The sequence below is a fragment of the Tachypleus tridentatus genome, chromosome 13 (genome assembly GCF_004210375.1).
Source record: "Tachypleus tridentatus isolate NWPU-2018 chromosome 13, ASM421037v1, whole genome shotgun sequence".
NCBI classification, from domain to species: domain Eukaryota; kingdom Metazoa; phylum Arthropoda; class Merostomata; order Xiphosura; family Limulidae; genus Tachypleus; species Tachypleus tridentatus.
Genome location: NC_134837.1, coordinates 215,655,088 through 215,672,322, shown reverse-complemented (window position 1 = coordinate 215,672,322; position 17,235 = coordinate 215,655,088). Strand labels below are relative to the sequence as shown.

General features: G+C 34.9%; 1 protein-coding gene across 1 annotated transcript in view; it reads right to left on the bottom strand.

The window, feature by feature from the left end:
- Positions 1-17,235, bottom strand: part of LOC143240040 (CKLF-like MARVEL transmembrane domain-containing protein 4) — a 39,629-nt gene that overhangs the window by 2,354 nt on the left and 20,040 nt on the right. The window contains exons 2-3 of the mRNA XM_076481820.1: positions 4,046-4,210; positions 1,052-1,186 (exon numbers count right to left, since the gene is read on the bottom strand). Of these exons, the coding sequence (XP_076337935.1) occupies positions 1,052-1,186; positions 4,046-4,210 (300 nt within the window). The remainder of the gene's footprint in view (positions 1-1,051; positions 1,187-4,045; positions 4,211-17,235) is intronic.

The following is a 17,235-nucleotide window of genomic DNA, read 5'->3' as shown; positions in this document are numbered from 1 at the left end:
TAAATACTTTAGACGAAGATAACCTAAAAACGTCATCAATAGCATTTCATGATCTTTATGAATTAGAACAATCAGTCATTCTACTGTTCTGAAGAAATTTTGCTATAATTCATTCAAACCAACAGTGTTGTGACTTGATTTGGCCGTTCAGTTTACGTTCGTGGAAAACTCATGCCGTAACCTGCTGCCTTCTGTGGCAAAAATGGTCTGCCCATACAGCGTAAAAACCACGCACACGATTTAATTAAAAATATAAATATAAATACTAAACTGTCGGAAGACGACGTGTACACCTTGAATAAACTGAAAAAATGTCAAGAAATAAAAACATTCTAGCATATCTTGGAAAACTAACAAACAGTATAAAACGGCAAATGACAGCCTCATAACTTCGTTTTTTATCTGTAAATCGCATGATAAACATTTTACGAACACTGACGATTATCGGAAATAAGATAAAGTGCCAGGTATTACCTACATTGATACATTTAAGGTAATTGACAATAAATAAAGTTATGACTGAATGCCTTGTTAACTCTATTATACCAATTATTGATAAGGAGAGAACAACAATTACAGCGTTAATAACCATACCAGCCATTCTGAGATACATTTTTATTTCAAGTGGGTTTCTCGTCATCAAGAATCCATTATATCTAGTTTATTTTATTCTATTAAGTGTATCAATACTTTATAAAAGGAATAGTTATAAAAAACGATGAAATCAAATACCAAAACAGGCTTTAAACAAAAGTGAAACTGAATCTTCAAAGGTCGCGTTCTTTTTGGAAAATAACAAAGACTAAAATAAAGGATTTACAATTTCGATTCGTTTTTAGCTATCTTGATTTATTATCTAAAATTTAAATTATATATCTAAGTTGGGCAGGCTTTTATTAAACATTAAATGAATATTGACACTGTTTTGGTGATAGTTATTAAACTATAGATGGCACTGTTCACTCTATTTCAACATCTTGAGCCAAAGCGCAGCCTTAAAAATATTGAAAAATATTTCTACTAACTGTATATATTCTAGGTGAAGACTCACCCCAGCAGCAATGTACTGATTGTAGAACCTGTGCATCTTCAGAGCGTAGGTGTATTTGGAATCACCTGTCATAGCAAGCTCCACTATAGCTCCAATTATGTACAGAACCACTGCAATGGCTGTGTAAACCATTTCCTTAAATGGAATAAAATAAATAAAATTCATTAATTGCGTTTCTTTTCAAACAAAGAGCAGAACACAGGTGTAATGCGGGTTGGTGTTTGACAGACTGAAACATACGCAACAAAAGATTTTGAGATATTGTTTATTTGTTGTTATGCACAGGTTTATACAATGGGAAATATGTGCTCTGACCATCGCGAGTATCTAAACCCAATTTTAAATTATAAGTTCTGAGACTTTCCGTTGAATCAAAGAAGGAAATCTTTCTGAGAGAGACGATCAATCGAAAATCAGTATTGGTTGTAGTTCAGTATTTTTACTTCTTTGCTTTTCTTTAATTTTCCAAGTCACCTCTAGATCTAGTTAAAAACAAGCACTTAAAATCAATCTTATCAACACATTGGGAGGATGTAAACAATTATGTAATTAATAAATCATGTACTTGTGTTTGGTTGTTTGTTTTGAATTTCGCACAAAGCTACTCAAGGGCTATCTGCGCTAGCCGTCCCTAATTTAGCAGTGTAAGACTAGAGGGAAGGCAGCTAGTCATCACCACCCACCGCCAACTCTTGTGCTACTCTTTTACCAACGAATAGTGGGACTGACCGTCACATTATAACACCCCCACGGCTGAAAGGGTGAACATCTTTGGTGCGACCGGGATTCGAACCCGCGACCCTCAGATTACGAGTCGAACGCCTTAACACGCTTGGCCATGCCGGGGCTAATAAATAATGTACTTGTGTACGGAAGTTTCAGTAATAAAAACTCTTCAATCATGAATATAAGGACAACAACTGCCTGCAGCCAGTTTTTAACCTACATGCTGAGATCTTTGAGACCGAAACTTTGCCCAAAGGTCGTCGACATGTTCTTTTCACTCGTACATCCCTGCTTCGCAGTAGTAATAAATTTGTGGTTGAATATCACTTAGTCAGATTTAATATGAAAGTTACATAAATGTCTAGCTGACCATGTACCTTATTACCACAAACATGTTACAATAATAAACTCAAAAGAAAGTAAAAGTAGTGAATTGAATTAGGAGCAGGCGTGAAACTTTAGAAGTGTGAATTGAATTAGGAGCATGCTTGAAACCTCAGAAGTGTGAATGGAATTAGGAGCAGGCTTGAAACTTTAGAAGTGTGAATTGAATTAGGAGCAGGCTTGAAACTTTAGAAGTGTGAATTGAATTAGGAGCATGCGTGAAACTTCAGAAGTGTGAATTGAATTAGGAGCAGGCGTGTTGATTGGGATGTAATATTTATACAGTTCTATTTGAAAATAACAGATGAAATATAAACTACATTTCTTAAAAAATATTAGCTGTTTCATTAATTTTTTATAAAAAATAATTTATTTTTGATTTAAAAAAAAGTGTATTATAAGTTCCGTTGTTTGACCTCCGTCTCCTAATTTTTCAATAGAAAATGTTTTATATATGTTGGAGAATTGTGTGTATGATTAGATCTGGGCATGCTGTACGCAAAAATTAATAGCATTCTATACTGATTTTTGTGACATGACAAATAAAACGGGTTTTACTACTTTTGTAAAGTGGTGGCAGTAAAACATTAATTGGTGTCGTCTTTTAGTAGCCTACATGATCCTCTAAGCGTAGTAGTTTGGTTTGTTTTTGAATTTCGCGCAAAGCTACACAGGGCTATCTGCGTTAGCCGTCCCTAATTTACCAGTGGTATGCCTAGAGGGAAGGCAGCTAATCACCACCACCCACTATAAATATCATAAATGGAAGTACAGAAGTAAATATTTTGCCAGAATCGCTGTTCGTTTTCAGTCGTAAATTCTCCTTTAGTCAGAGTTATTATATCTATAGTTTCAGCTGCCAGCATTGCCATCTTTTAACGCTCAGTGTAAACTACAATTTGTTTTTCTTACTTATTGTTATAATAAATTATATTTTAATCAGCAAACAAAATCTTTTATTTTTGCCAATTTCCAGTGCTTACTTTTCTTTGCTTTGTAGATACTGCTGTCAAAAGTTGTATTGTTTGATTTTGAATTTTGTGCAAAGTTACAGGAGGGCTATCTGCGTTAGCCGTCCCTAATTTAGCAGTGTAAGACTAGAGGGAAGGCAGCTAGTCATCACCACCCATCGCCATCTCTTAGGCTACTCTTTTAACAAAGAATAGTGGGATTAACTGTGACATTATAAAGTCCCCATGGCTAAAAGTGCGAGAATATTTGGTATGACAGGGATTCGAACCCTTGGGCCTCACAGAAGTTAGACGAATATTATTGTTTGTATAGTGTGTTCTAAAAGGAAGGCACGGCATAGCCAGGCGGGTTAAGGTGTTCGACTCATAATCCGAGGGTCACGGGTTCGAAATCCCGTCACATTAAATATTCTCGCCCTTTCATTTTTGGTGTGACGGAGATTCTAACCCGCGACCCTGGGATAACAAGTCGAACGCCTTAATCACCTGGCCTGGACCATGGAAGATTTGTAGTTTTTTTTAAATTTCTGATACGTGACTAAATGTGACGCTGTCAAAGCCTGAGAATATCGAGTTAATACTGCTGTGAATTTGAACTTGTTTCAAATTACAAGAACACCACGAAAACATATCTTGTAAAATTCGTTGAAGTGTTTTCGGTTCCAGTCTTTTCGGATACTCTGTACAGTTACTGTGGAAAATAAGTGTTAACATATATATGTAGGAACGGCCGGTTTGGGTTGAGAGAATATTTTATGTAGAGGAGCGAACAACGTTTCGACCTTCTTCGGTCATCGTCAGGTTCACAAAAATGTTAACACAAAAATACTACGTTACCACTGGTAAGTTACATGGTCTGTCATAAACTCTTAATTACTTTCTAATTTTATTATTAATTTTTAAATTTACTTACTGAAAATAACCAAGGTAAACTGGGCAAAAGAGCTTTGAGTCCGAAGAAGTAAATGAAGATGAGAAGGATTGTAACAATGAAACAGATGGAAACGACGAACAAAAAGAAACGACTGAAGTCGGTGACTGCAGGAGATCCGCATCCAAAGCAAATTATGGCAATCACCTAGCGGAAAATTAAATTATTAATAAACTTTTACTATATATATATAAATAGTTTACGATCCGCATAAAAAAAATTATGGCACTCACATAGTGGAAAATTAAATTATTAATAAACTTTTACTATATATATAAATAGTTTACGATCCGCATAAAAAAATTATGGCACTCACATAGTGGAAAATTAAATTATTGACAAACATTTAATATATATAAAAACAGTTTGAGATCCGCATAAAAAACAAAATAGCAATTATGGCAATCACCTGGTAGAAAATTATATTATTAAGAACTTTTAATATATAAAAATAGTTCATTGTTCTGCACAGTTTGTGAGCTCTCAGCTGGGTGTGGTAAAAAGTTACCATTAAAATAAACATTGCAAAAGTTATTAAACCTAATGGTACAAAGGATTCCCTAAGGTCTAGTTTAAACAAGATATAATTTGAAATATTACGAAGTAGTCGAAAATATTTGGTCGTAAATAAACACATTTTCAAAGTAAATTTAATGTCAACTAGATATTTAACATTTAGTGTATAAATGGAGGAAAGTTAACATTTTAAACACATATATAACAATTAACTACAGAATTATTGACGAGAATATATAGCGAATGTATCGGCTTTCCTACATATGTCTATGATACACTAAATTTCTTGGAAGCCATTAAACTTTGCTAATAAAATGTCCTAACATGAGTCATTCCAATATTACAATTTATTATCACTAATTACTGATGGGATTTCTTATGCATTTTACAAAAAAGGGTAATTAATATTTCGGCCAGTTCTGTACATCAAGTATTCTACCCGGCAAAAACATAACAATTACTAAATACAATACAATTTGTGGATTTCCTCAAATACTACAATAATAAATCGTTTAAAACAATGAATTGACAAATGTTGAAATTAATTAAAGAAAACAATGTTTCAGTACTGTCCGCCTCTTCTTACTGCTAAACGTTTCATTTCACACGTTTTTTCAGAGTTTTCCAGTAGATATAATAGAAAACTCTTCCCGTTTAATGTTAAAACTGGTTACTTACAAGAGTCTAAACTCCTCGTGACAGAAGCTGCAATGTAGCCCTTAGTTTGGCATCCAAACAGTTTCTATAGATTTTATCCTTTTCATTTTTATTTTATTTTCGGTTCAGTTATCTGATGTATAACATCTTAACTGCTCCGGAACCAGGTAATTTACGACAGAAAACTACTTTCGTCCTGTTACTATCCGTCTTAATACATTCTTATGATGATAACATCTTAATCGTTCACTTTACAAAGTTATTCAGAAATATCTAAGTATATATATTCAATTAAACAAAGACTATGAGGCCTGGCATGCCCAAGCGCGTAACGCGTGCGACTCGTAATCCGAGGGTCGCGGGTACGCGCCCGCGTCGCGCTAAACATGCTCGCCCTCCCAGCCGTGGGGGCGTATAATGTGACGGTCAATCCCACTATTCGTTGGTAAAAGAGTAGCCCAAGAGTTGGCGGTGGGTGGTGATGACTAGCTGCCTTCCCTCTAGTCTTACACTGCTAAATTAGGGACGGCTAGCACAGATAGCCCTCGAGTAGCTTTGTGCGAAATTCCAAAACGACAACAACAAAGACTGGTAGCCATTGTGTTAGTGTTACGTAGTAAAGTATTATTCCTATCCGTTAGGCTGTTCTTTCCAACACCGCAACAGCAGCCTGTGTGCTTGATACGGCTACAACGTACTGCACGTGAAGAAGATGACCCAGTTACAAATAGTTTTGATTAATTATTGTTCTTGGAAGGTTGCGTGAGGTTTTGATTTTTTTTTTTTTCAGTTAATATTTCGTTACGCACAAACAACAAGGATATTTACATGCCCATTGATTGGTACAATCAACTATAATAAAACGTCAATACATAAACATCTGCGTCTATTATCTTATAAAATTATGTGTGTTGTCATACTTTTTAGCTTTAATATGTAATACGTTAGAATCATACCTTCATTAACATACAAATCCGCTCATGCTAGAGGCTACATCATTTTGAGATATACAACGTAAGAACGATATAATAACATATTATGAGCTCTGTTATATCTGCTATTTTTATCCAAAATCAATGTGGACTGTTTTAGGCCCTTTTTGACATCAGTAATTTAAGTGATAGAAAGTTAAATATAATTGTAACAAATACTAACACGTGCACATACACTAACGTATTGAGATAATACTTTAAGCCTTTAAACCTCAAGGAATGATTCCCTAATAGAACAAAATTAAACTAATAACAGAAAATGGTAACTCGGCAGAGTTATCGCCAGTCCAACAGACATTTCAGAGACCGATACCCAAAACAAATTAGTTAACGAAACATTTAACATTACAACACAGTACGAGTGACATTCCTAAAAAGACAGTATATTTTAGTAACAAACAGTTTACTCTTAACAGATATACAACATAACGCAATAATGTAGTATAAATGTCCTAACGAATAAAAAACATATCTTAGTAACAAAACAGTACAAGTTTATCTAAGTATACAATATAACCCAGCACCACATCCGAATGAAGCTGCCATTATATCTGAGTAAATTACCAACATTAACTAATAAAACATGTGGTAAACATGCCAGGCTATGAATCCAAGGTTTCACGGTTCGCGTCCCATTGAAAGATGGTCAAACCCTACATTTTCTCAGTTAATAATACCCCAAGGAATAGTGATGAATGATATAGACTAGCTGCTTTCTCACTGGGTCTATCAGTTAAAAAAGAAAAATATAGTCTTTGTGTAGCTTTAAAAAAACAACAACAATAGTAGAGGATATACTATTAAAAGCTACATTTCCATGCTGTAACTAGTAGGCCTAACAACATCATCCAATAAAAAACATTTTTCCTTAGTTAATACAGCGTGCCAAATCTTACAGCCACGGGACACAGAAACCAGAGGATAAATTCGCGTGTTTTTGACAGTAAAGCCACCTTAGACTATCTTCTCTGTCCATCGAGGAGAATTGACCCCCTGATTTTAGCGTTGTAAATCTGTAGACTTACCGCTGTCCCACTGAGGGATGGGATTAGCTGTACTGGACTTTGAGTAATAAATGTTGCACTGGACGAATTTACAAAATAATTCTGTTTACAGCTATTTCAGTCAGTTACGATAGTTGTAGATCAACCGGACTTTGAAAAAACAAACCTCACAACATGTTTACAAAAACTAGCTTTACACATTTTGGAAGACAGGAGAACCAACATTTTGTTTTTATGACATATTTCACAATTAAGTGCAGCTTAAACCCCGCTCTGTACTGACTAAAATCCTACATGATTGTACTTCATTGGATATTACCTCTAGCATTTCCAACTTGACAGGAACCACAATGCTCAGACGCAATGTTTTGTTGTTCATTTACCTTCACCGTAAGTTCTTACAATTACTACTGGTGTAGTTGCACTATTTTATTATGTTTTCTTTAAAATTATTATTAGTGTGATATGGTGGGCTATACTGGAAACAAACCGTAAATGTTGCTCACAAAACAGAAGTTTGTTACTTCATGAAATCAAGCTTTGTTTTTTCATTTCGCCATTGTTACTTCCGTTTGTTAACTGTACCCTATAATGATTTTATCGCACATAGTTTGAACTGTAATTACAAATGAGAGGCGCCATGTTAACATGAGGCAGCATGCATAACGACGAAATAATAATAATGGCACACCCATTCAGTTTCGCACATAAATTTCGCTTCAGATTTTACCTCGGGTCATTGACCATATTTTACGACCTGTTCCCCTCCTCCCAAATACCCTCCCCTTTTCAGATCTTTTTAAACACTGGCTTAGATTTTAACTCATGTAATTGTAGCTTTGTGGTTGTTTGTTGATGATAATAAAGCAACGCAGTGGGCTGTTTATGCTGTGCCCATCACGGGTATCGAAATCCGGGTTTTAGCACTTTGTATGTGCGTCTTTTCTCTTTTTTAACTGAAATGTTTTTATTTCCAAAATATCAGAGTTCATGGTTTTCAATGCTCTAACGGTAAAAAAAAAATGTTAAAGAAAGCCCACTAATACTCTATAAAAATAAATTAAAACGCATACTTAAGACACATAATGCAATTCAATGTTAAAACACTAGTCAAACACAGTTCACGCGATCAGTAATTTTGATAACAAAAACGAAACATTCACATCTTAGAAGTTAACGTTTTTAACATAAATAGTGTCAAACAACTTCTTTCAGATGTACATCATTATTGGTAGAATGTTAATTTGTTGGCAATAAATAAATAATTATTTCACTATTATGCTGACAGAGCGTTAATATATTTTTTACGAACTTCTTCAAGGAGGGTCACTGGGATATTTCCCGATGCCCCAGTATGCTCCTGTATCGGTCTTCTGAAAAGAGCAGCTATTTGTTTTTACAGAGTAATGTCTAAAGTCCAATGAAAATGATGAAACAAGAAGTAAACATTAGTTGGTGCTTAGGGGTAGAAAAATGAAGAAAATAAATTGGCTATTTTTGTAAAGTCATGCGCGTAAACTTTGTTTTGTTCTTGAAATGGATTCAACTTTATAAAAACATTTTTCAGCGTTCTTCCTACGACAAATCCGGAGAGAGTATTGTAAGCTACATTTTCAATGTTGTAATTTGTTAGTTAGAGAGTACAGAACGCCAAGAAAGTTCGAAAGATGTGACGTAAAGTTTACCTAAAGAGTAAATTAAACGATTGTCAAAGAGATAAGTTAATAGGTATGATTATTTCAAGAGAGGGAAATGAACTAGTCAGTGTAATAGCAAGTAGATTTGTTATACGTTAGTTTACGTCATTTGTAACTTAGGCCTACAGCAGTTTATGCTAGAATGTACAAATGATTAAACTAATAAAATTGAAGAAAATAATTTATTAGTGTCAAGAGGACTGAGTATTGAACCGTTTTTACCAATTCTTCTGTCCGATCAGCCACACACACTTCTGGGAAAAAAATACTTCATACAGATATTTTGAGAATCATTGTATTGATCGAACCTTAAACTTTTATTTCACGTCAAATAATGTAACTGACTTTGACAGTTATTATAACTTTTCTTCAATGTGATATGGGAATTATAACTATTACCTTTCTATCTTTATATCATGAGCATAATATGTGGCTCGTGGCAGTCAAACACGTTATTCGGTTCCGGAAGACTAACAAAGCCCTTGCAGCGGCGGGTGCTGCTGATTGGTTGTCCTTCTTTTGGTCAGTAAGTTAAAATTAAATACATCTATATGTGGATTCTACATATCTTTCTCTGATCAGGCTGTTTGTTTGTTTTAGAATTTCGCACAAAGCTACTCGAGGGCTATCTGCGCTAGCCATCCCTAATTTAGCAGTGTAAGACTAGAGAGAAGGAAGCTAGTCATCACCACCCACCGCCAACTCTTGGATTACTCTTTTACCAACGAATAGTGAGATTAACCGTCACATTATAACGCCCCCACGGCTGAAAGGGTGAGCATATTTGGTGCGATCGAGATTCGAACCCGCGACCCTCAGATTACGAGTCGAACGCCTTAACCCACATGGCCATGCCGGGCCCGAAAATGAGATAACTTAAGTAAAAGGAAAATGCATTTATGTTTTATTGTAATTTAAGTCAGCATCCGATAGTATACAGAAGAAGAAACAACTGTTCTGGAAGATAAAGAATTTTGGAATTAAAGGAATAATACTGAGGGTGACATGAAAGATTTATAAAGATATAGGAACTATAGTAAAGATAGGTGGAAGTTGTTGTTTTTTAATCCAAATATCATCTTGTATGAAAACATATGAAGGACTTGAAAGAGGAGTGGGACAAAGAAAACTGGAGGAACTGTGATTGGAAAAGTAAGATTTATTGTTTAAAACTCGTAGAAAAAATATTTATAGAAGCAGATGACACTAGTGGATTATACAAAAAGGTGATAAAAAATTAGAAAGATGTACATATAGATAACGAAAAAGTTAATATTGAATTTAAATAAATCTAATATTATTGTAAATAGAGGAGGAAAAAGAAGAAATGTAAAATAGAAGAGTTAAAAAGCAAATATGTTAAATAAAATGTTTGGAATAATGGCTCAGAAGAAATACACAAAAGTAGTAGATATGTATACAGAGGTGTGTAGTGAGCTTTGAATATAACGTGGAGCACGAACTACAATGAAAAGTAAAATGAATGATATTAAGCCAAAATTCAGATGTTTAATATGTTTTCTGGATTAATGGTAATGAGGATAAAATAAAAAATGGAATGTTGAGAAGTGTCAGAGAAGATACTACAAACAGATAGAAACAAACAGATACTACAAACAGATAGAAACAAAGAGATACTACAAACAGATAGAAACAAAGAGATACGACAAACAGATAGAAACAAAGAGATACTACAAACAGATAGAAACAAAGAGATACTAGAAACAGATAGAAACAAACACGCACTCCAAACAGATAGAAACAAACAGGCACTACAAACAGATAGAAACAAACAGATACTACAAACAGATAGAAACAAAACGAATTATATTTGGTAGTTAGAGAAAAGGAAGATTGAATAGGGTTTGTTTGTTTGAATTTCGCACAAAGCTACTCGAGGGCTATCTGCGCTAGCCGTACCTAATTTTGCAGTATAAGACTAGAGAGAAGGCAGCTAGTCATCACCACCCACCGCCAACTCTTGGGCTACTCTTTTACCAAGGAATAGTTGAATTGACCGTCACATTATAACGCCCACACGGCTGAAAGGGCGAGCATGTTTGGTGCGACCGGGATTCGGATTGAATAGGGAAGTGAAAGATATAAAGAGAGTTCGGAGACAAGTCTTATAAATAATAAAATTGGGAGAAGAAATAGATTGCCTAGAAATGTTTAATAGAAATAAAGAGAGAAATTGGGACTAAAGTGTGGAATAAATGGTAGATATAGATGGGAAGAATATTGGAAGAGGTTTGAGATACATAAATAATAATGATTATTAAAAGTGAAGTAGAAAGGTAAAAGAAATAATCAGCATAAATAATATAACAAATATCTATTATAACTGAAGCGCAGTAGATTGTTTTTCTTTGTTTGTCTTTTAAATTTCGCGCAAAGCTAAACGAGAGCTATCTGCGCTAGCCGTACCTAATTTTGCAGTGTAAGACTAGAGGAAAGGCAGCTAGTCATCACCACCAACTGCAGACTCTTGGGTTTCTCTTTTACCAACGAATAGTGGAATTAACTGTAAATTATAACGCCCCCATGACTGAAAGGATAAGCATATTTGGTAGATTGGTGATTCCAACTCGCGACCCGCAGATTGCGAATCGAGCGCCCTAACTACCTAGACTTAACTCCGACTAAGCATAATTGGAAAAAGGTGTCGTTCAGGTTAAAAATGCCAATACTATATACATTCCACTTTCTTATTACAATTATACGTGAAAATTCAAAGCCTAAGACTCTTTTATCATGGATACCACTTTATTTCAGAACAAACTCCACCACTGTGATCGGACTCTCAACTGCTATTTATTTATAGGACCAATTATTTATGAAAGCTTCCGCATTGCTAAGATGACCTTGTTCCAAACCGGAATTTCCAAGCCTAATTGGAATCAGAGGAAATTAATGGAACAGTAATTTTTGTATGGTGAAACGCCTAAAACAAACATTCCCTTTATAAATTCGTTCACTAATGTAGACTTATTTTAATATGATTCGATCCACTTATTTTAACCTACAACATGGAAAATATTCTGTATATGAAGCTATAGATTGTTCTTGACTTTTTTCGCAGGAGAACATTCAACCTCCCCCTCCCTGTTTTAAGTGTATAGCACCAAGAACTGGTGAAGCCTTAGGTATAAGAAGTCCTCTTAGGAATGTGACCTGAGGAACATCGGGTTGTGTGTGCAATGTGCATGGTTAACTTCCGTGCACTAGATTCGTGAAGTTAGTACTCGTTTCATAAGGAATGTTAATTGTATTTATATTTTGTGCCTTAACAATAGCGACTACGAGCTGACAAGTTTGTCCTGTCGAGTGATTTAAATCTCTGTTTTCTGAGAACCACTTATCTATAAAATCAGGTATGTTGTCGTTGTTTTGAATTAAGCACAAAGCTACACAATGAGCTATTTGTGCTCTGTCCACCACGGGTATCAAAACCAGGTTTTTAGCTTTATAAGTCCGCAGACATACCGCTGAGCCACTGGGAGGCAATCAGGTATGTATATTACAATCAGGTATGTATATTACAGCTATTTCGCCAATATAAAAATATAAATCGTTTACCTTTCATATCAATGAATATTCGATTAATAAAGGAATAACCGTATTTACGACTAGGCCTAACCCTAAAGCATCCTCAGTGTCATAAACAAGGTGTAGAAAATGCCCTATATGATAAAAAAAGAAAAAGACAACATTAATGGAACTCTGTTCAAACAATCCAATGACAGATCACTGAAAACTGCATGAGTGGAATATCAAAATATGCCACTTTATGTCACACTAATTCTACAGTTGAATTTAATTTCGCGAAATATTCTACCGAATTTATGCTCTACGAACGCATGCATTCGAAACGTCACTCGGAATTTTCAGGCAAGTGTACGTCGACATAACTCTTGGGATTCTCCGCATTGCCTAGAAGTTCGAGCGATATTTCAATTGTAGCTTTTGTGTGAATTTAACATGACAAAGAGTTTGCACGGGCTGTATACACTGTCACATCTTTTCGCTAACCAAAAGCCTCATTTGCTTAAGATACAAGCACCAAAAAGCAGCCCTTAACCAATTAACTTCTTACAATATAATTTTGTTTTAAAACTAAACAGCCTACTATTAGCACAGAAGAAAAAATGTAATTATTTTTATTCCTGCTACTGTTAGAAGTATATTTTAACATATTTACTTGTAACAGGTTTAAGAGCCGTTCGTTTAACAAGTGTACATTACTACAAAATCAAAATAAAGTTTTATCTAGATGTGAACAATCAGTGGTGTAGTAGAGGAAGAGCCGATCTCTTATTTCAAGTACACCGTGTTGCTTTCTATACATTCAAATGCACATCAATGAGCTTGTCATAATATTTATAATATGGAACTCTCTCTAAAAACGTTTCTTTTTTTTCATTTATTTTTAATTACTAAACATGGCAGACATTAAATAACAAGTTGATAATTGGCTGTTCCATGTCACGAGTCTGAGGTGAAGCGACCCCTCACTTATAAATTTAACAACAGATCATTTTTCATATTTGAAACTTTACCTTCACTCCTCGTCCTTCTTAGTTTTAGTAGCTTTACCATAAACTATCTTCTCCAGCAGTCCCTAATTTCTGACCTGTCAACCACGGGGAAGGCATCCACTACCCACTCTTGACCAACTAGAAGTGGGATTTACTGTCACATTATAACACACCCATAACTGAAAGAAAAAACATGTTCAGGGTCGGGTTTAGATCCTACGACCCGTTGTTCTCAAATTGTGGTCAGACACGAAGAGCAGACAGTCGTTCTTAACCTTATCGATATCCAAGTATCTCTGTGATTGGGCTATGGAGTGTTTTTACTTGAATTAACAACTTGACCTTGTTATTGTGTTTACTGAGCTGATCTTGAAGATACCAAAATTAAATATACTATATGAAACTTTTTAACGATTTTTAAAATCAAGACGTTAAAAATACAATCGTTGACTTGCCACATTTAAACGGAGAGTAACAAATTGAGGCCTGTGGTGAATCACAGATATGGATATCCAGCATATGAAAAATGAAGAATTTTAGAACATTTCAAATAACGTATTTTAAAATAGTATCCACAGATGGCGTTAGCTAATGTAATTTAATTTATACACATGTAAAATATTTGTTATCACAGCAATCAATTAATCGAAATCACGATTAAATCGAATGTCCCTAAAATAACCAACAAATCGAAATTAATGTTCCAAGTTATTACTATTTCGATTATTTCAACTATATAAATAAATGAACTATTGACCGGAGGAAAAGCAACTGACGTCAACATTTTCTTTTCCTCGTGAACTACAACAAGAGGAAAGGAAATAACCCAGCAACAACCACAGCCAATTTCTTCTTCTTCTTGAATAGTTGAATAGAGAGAAGGCAACTTTTATATTTCTTATTGAACTGCTAACTAGAGGGAAGGTAACTGGCTGGCAGCTGCCACCGCCAGCTTATTTTCTTCAACTGCTATCTAGAGGAAAAGGACCTGATTAGCAACATTTGTTACTTGGATGCACCATGATCTGTGGTCCACTGCACTAATCAATTAATATAATATAATTGATTAATGGGGTTATTGATTAATCGATTAGCAAATGTCACTAATTTTCTACCTTTAAAGTTCACTACTCGTAAAATATTTAAAGACTGAAACATTACTTTAACATTTATTATTCAAAATAAGTTAACTGTTGATGTTTTTCACATTCTTTTGAATTTGTCCATTGCGACTTAAAATTATACGTGTTTAAAAAATAGCATATCAGGTCTATCTTTTGCTTCCCGCATATCACTGCCCAATAAACGTTTTTTTTTTCAATATTATAACCTTCAATTTTCTTAATAGCATTAATAACAGGTTCACTGTTAGGTATGTTATGCAACACTCAAGGACGACTTTGTGAAAGTTTCATCTTAAACATGTGCACTTCCCTCATACTTATATATCACCATTAAATATTGTCACATGTTGTAGCAGCTTATAACAGACTCGTTATCGGGCTGCTTTTCAAAAATACATATTTGTGAATGTAGTCTAATACCTTTCAAACTGGATGAAATAGATACAAGCATGTGACCAAATACTAAATCTTCAACGACATAGACTATTTCCTATTACAGTCCCTTCAGTGTAACCTCCATTAGTCTCAAAAGTGGTGAGTATGTTAACATAGGTAAAATGGCATGATGCAGAATTCAGACAAGTTATGTCTCGTTCTTCAATATTTTTGAAACTGACCAATCAAGTACCATTGGATATATGCATTTAATACTGCAATTATTGAATTTGTGCTGTATGAGCTTTACCTTGCTATATGGCAAGGAACTCCCATGACAGATCTGTTTCATTCAATTGTTCTTCCTGGAACTTCTAAAGTTTACTTTTTGCCAACGACATTTTTAGATAGAGCAGGAGATCTGCTTCTCCACTCACGACTAGTCTACCACCAACTCAAGTCTGTTTGTCATTCATCTTGATTTGCTAGAATCCAGACGCCATATCTAAGAAGTTGAATTAGTAGAAACTTTCCAATACGTTCAAACCTTCATCTGTTCACGACAAAGGAAAGATGTTAATGCAAAATACTATGTTGACCCACCTAAAATCAACAAATAACTATCCTTATTCCTGAGAGTTACTACTGGAGATGATCTTCAGAGGTTTATGTGACTCCATTATTCAACATCTACTATATTTTATCACTGGCCATATTCCTATTGCTTCAGAGAAGCTTGATCAGTGGTTTCTTTATCAAACATATGTCACCTGTATCTATCTCATGGCAAGTAATTATTGTTGGATCCAATCGAGCATCCAGTCTCACAAACACCTTGGCATACTCAACCAAAACGTCATTGAATTTCTTTCACTACACTGGATTTAGACTGTTCACACAATTCTCAAACAAGGATATTAGATTTGTTGTTAGCAGCTTAATTGCTTTTCATGTTGGTGCAACAAATATAACCACAATATTACTACTAAGCTCGATTACTTCTTCATTTACTGCAACTATAACTAATCCAGTATAAAACTGGGTAGCTAACAGGTTGTAATTACAAAATAATACCATATTTCATCCTTCTTCGTATATATTACTGCGTATTGCGTTTTGGACAGGTTACAGTTTATTTTATTCATTCAGTACTGACACATGGCTTCCTCTTGTAGTAAATTATGGAACACTTGTTGTATATCCACAAATGCTTTTTTCCTTTCACAGCATGTATTGAAGTAGTTCATTTTTCCTGGACTCGAACTATATGACAATGGATAACTCTCTTACAGAACATCAGCTCATCATTTGGTCAGATAAAACTGACTGATAATTTCTACCGCATGTTCATCACGCAGATGCTAATACCAAATCCAAAGCCATACAAAACTACTTTCGTTCTGCGAGTGACATTTTCTAGGTACATCTAGAGGTCTACATATCTACTCATGATTAATTTTTCACCATTTGCTAGAATACTCTGTGTCAACTTGCCACTGGTGGTCTTATTGGAAAGCTTCATACATTGCAAGGTCTACTACTGTTCTACTATTCCTATGTCAACAAACAACAACTTCATCTTTCAGGCTGGTACACTCAGAGATATGTTCAAAGCTTCATATAGCTCTAAGAGGACTGTAATTACCATCAAGCCATTGAGAGCAAGTTGTATGCTGTGCTTCAGTCATGCCTGACTTGAGCTCCATTAATTTTCTGAAGCTATAGCAGCAGTGTCTGTCACTTGCTGTTGTATCTCCTGCACTTGCTGAGCTACTGGTGGAAAACAATAATCTTTCTGTCTTTGACGTTCACGGTATGTTGATGCTGAGGGGAGTTCATTTGCTAGTGATCCAACATACCACAAGCAATTTAAATGCTTTACTTCTCCAAACAGAAATATCATTTGTACGAGTTTCAGCATACAAATCAGAGGAAACTACTAGAATTCTGCCCGTTCATTGCAAACCATTATGATTGGATCACAATGCTGGGATATGCAGTGACTGTTTGAGCCTCAGCATGGCTGGAGGCTGGCATGGTGGAGACACTGGAGAAGTACTTCTACTACATGATGTGTAGCCAAACAGCTTCTACCATTTAAAGTTGGTCATAACATAAATTGCCTCTGAATGAGTGAGGATTTTCCTCACGTATAGATGGTACCTCATCGTCTTTCTGAACCCTCGATAAATTTATATATTATTACATTTTCACAATTTGTAAAGACATCACATAGTCAGCTTTAGCATGCTAATGGTGCATATCACTT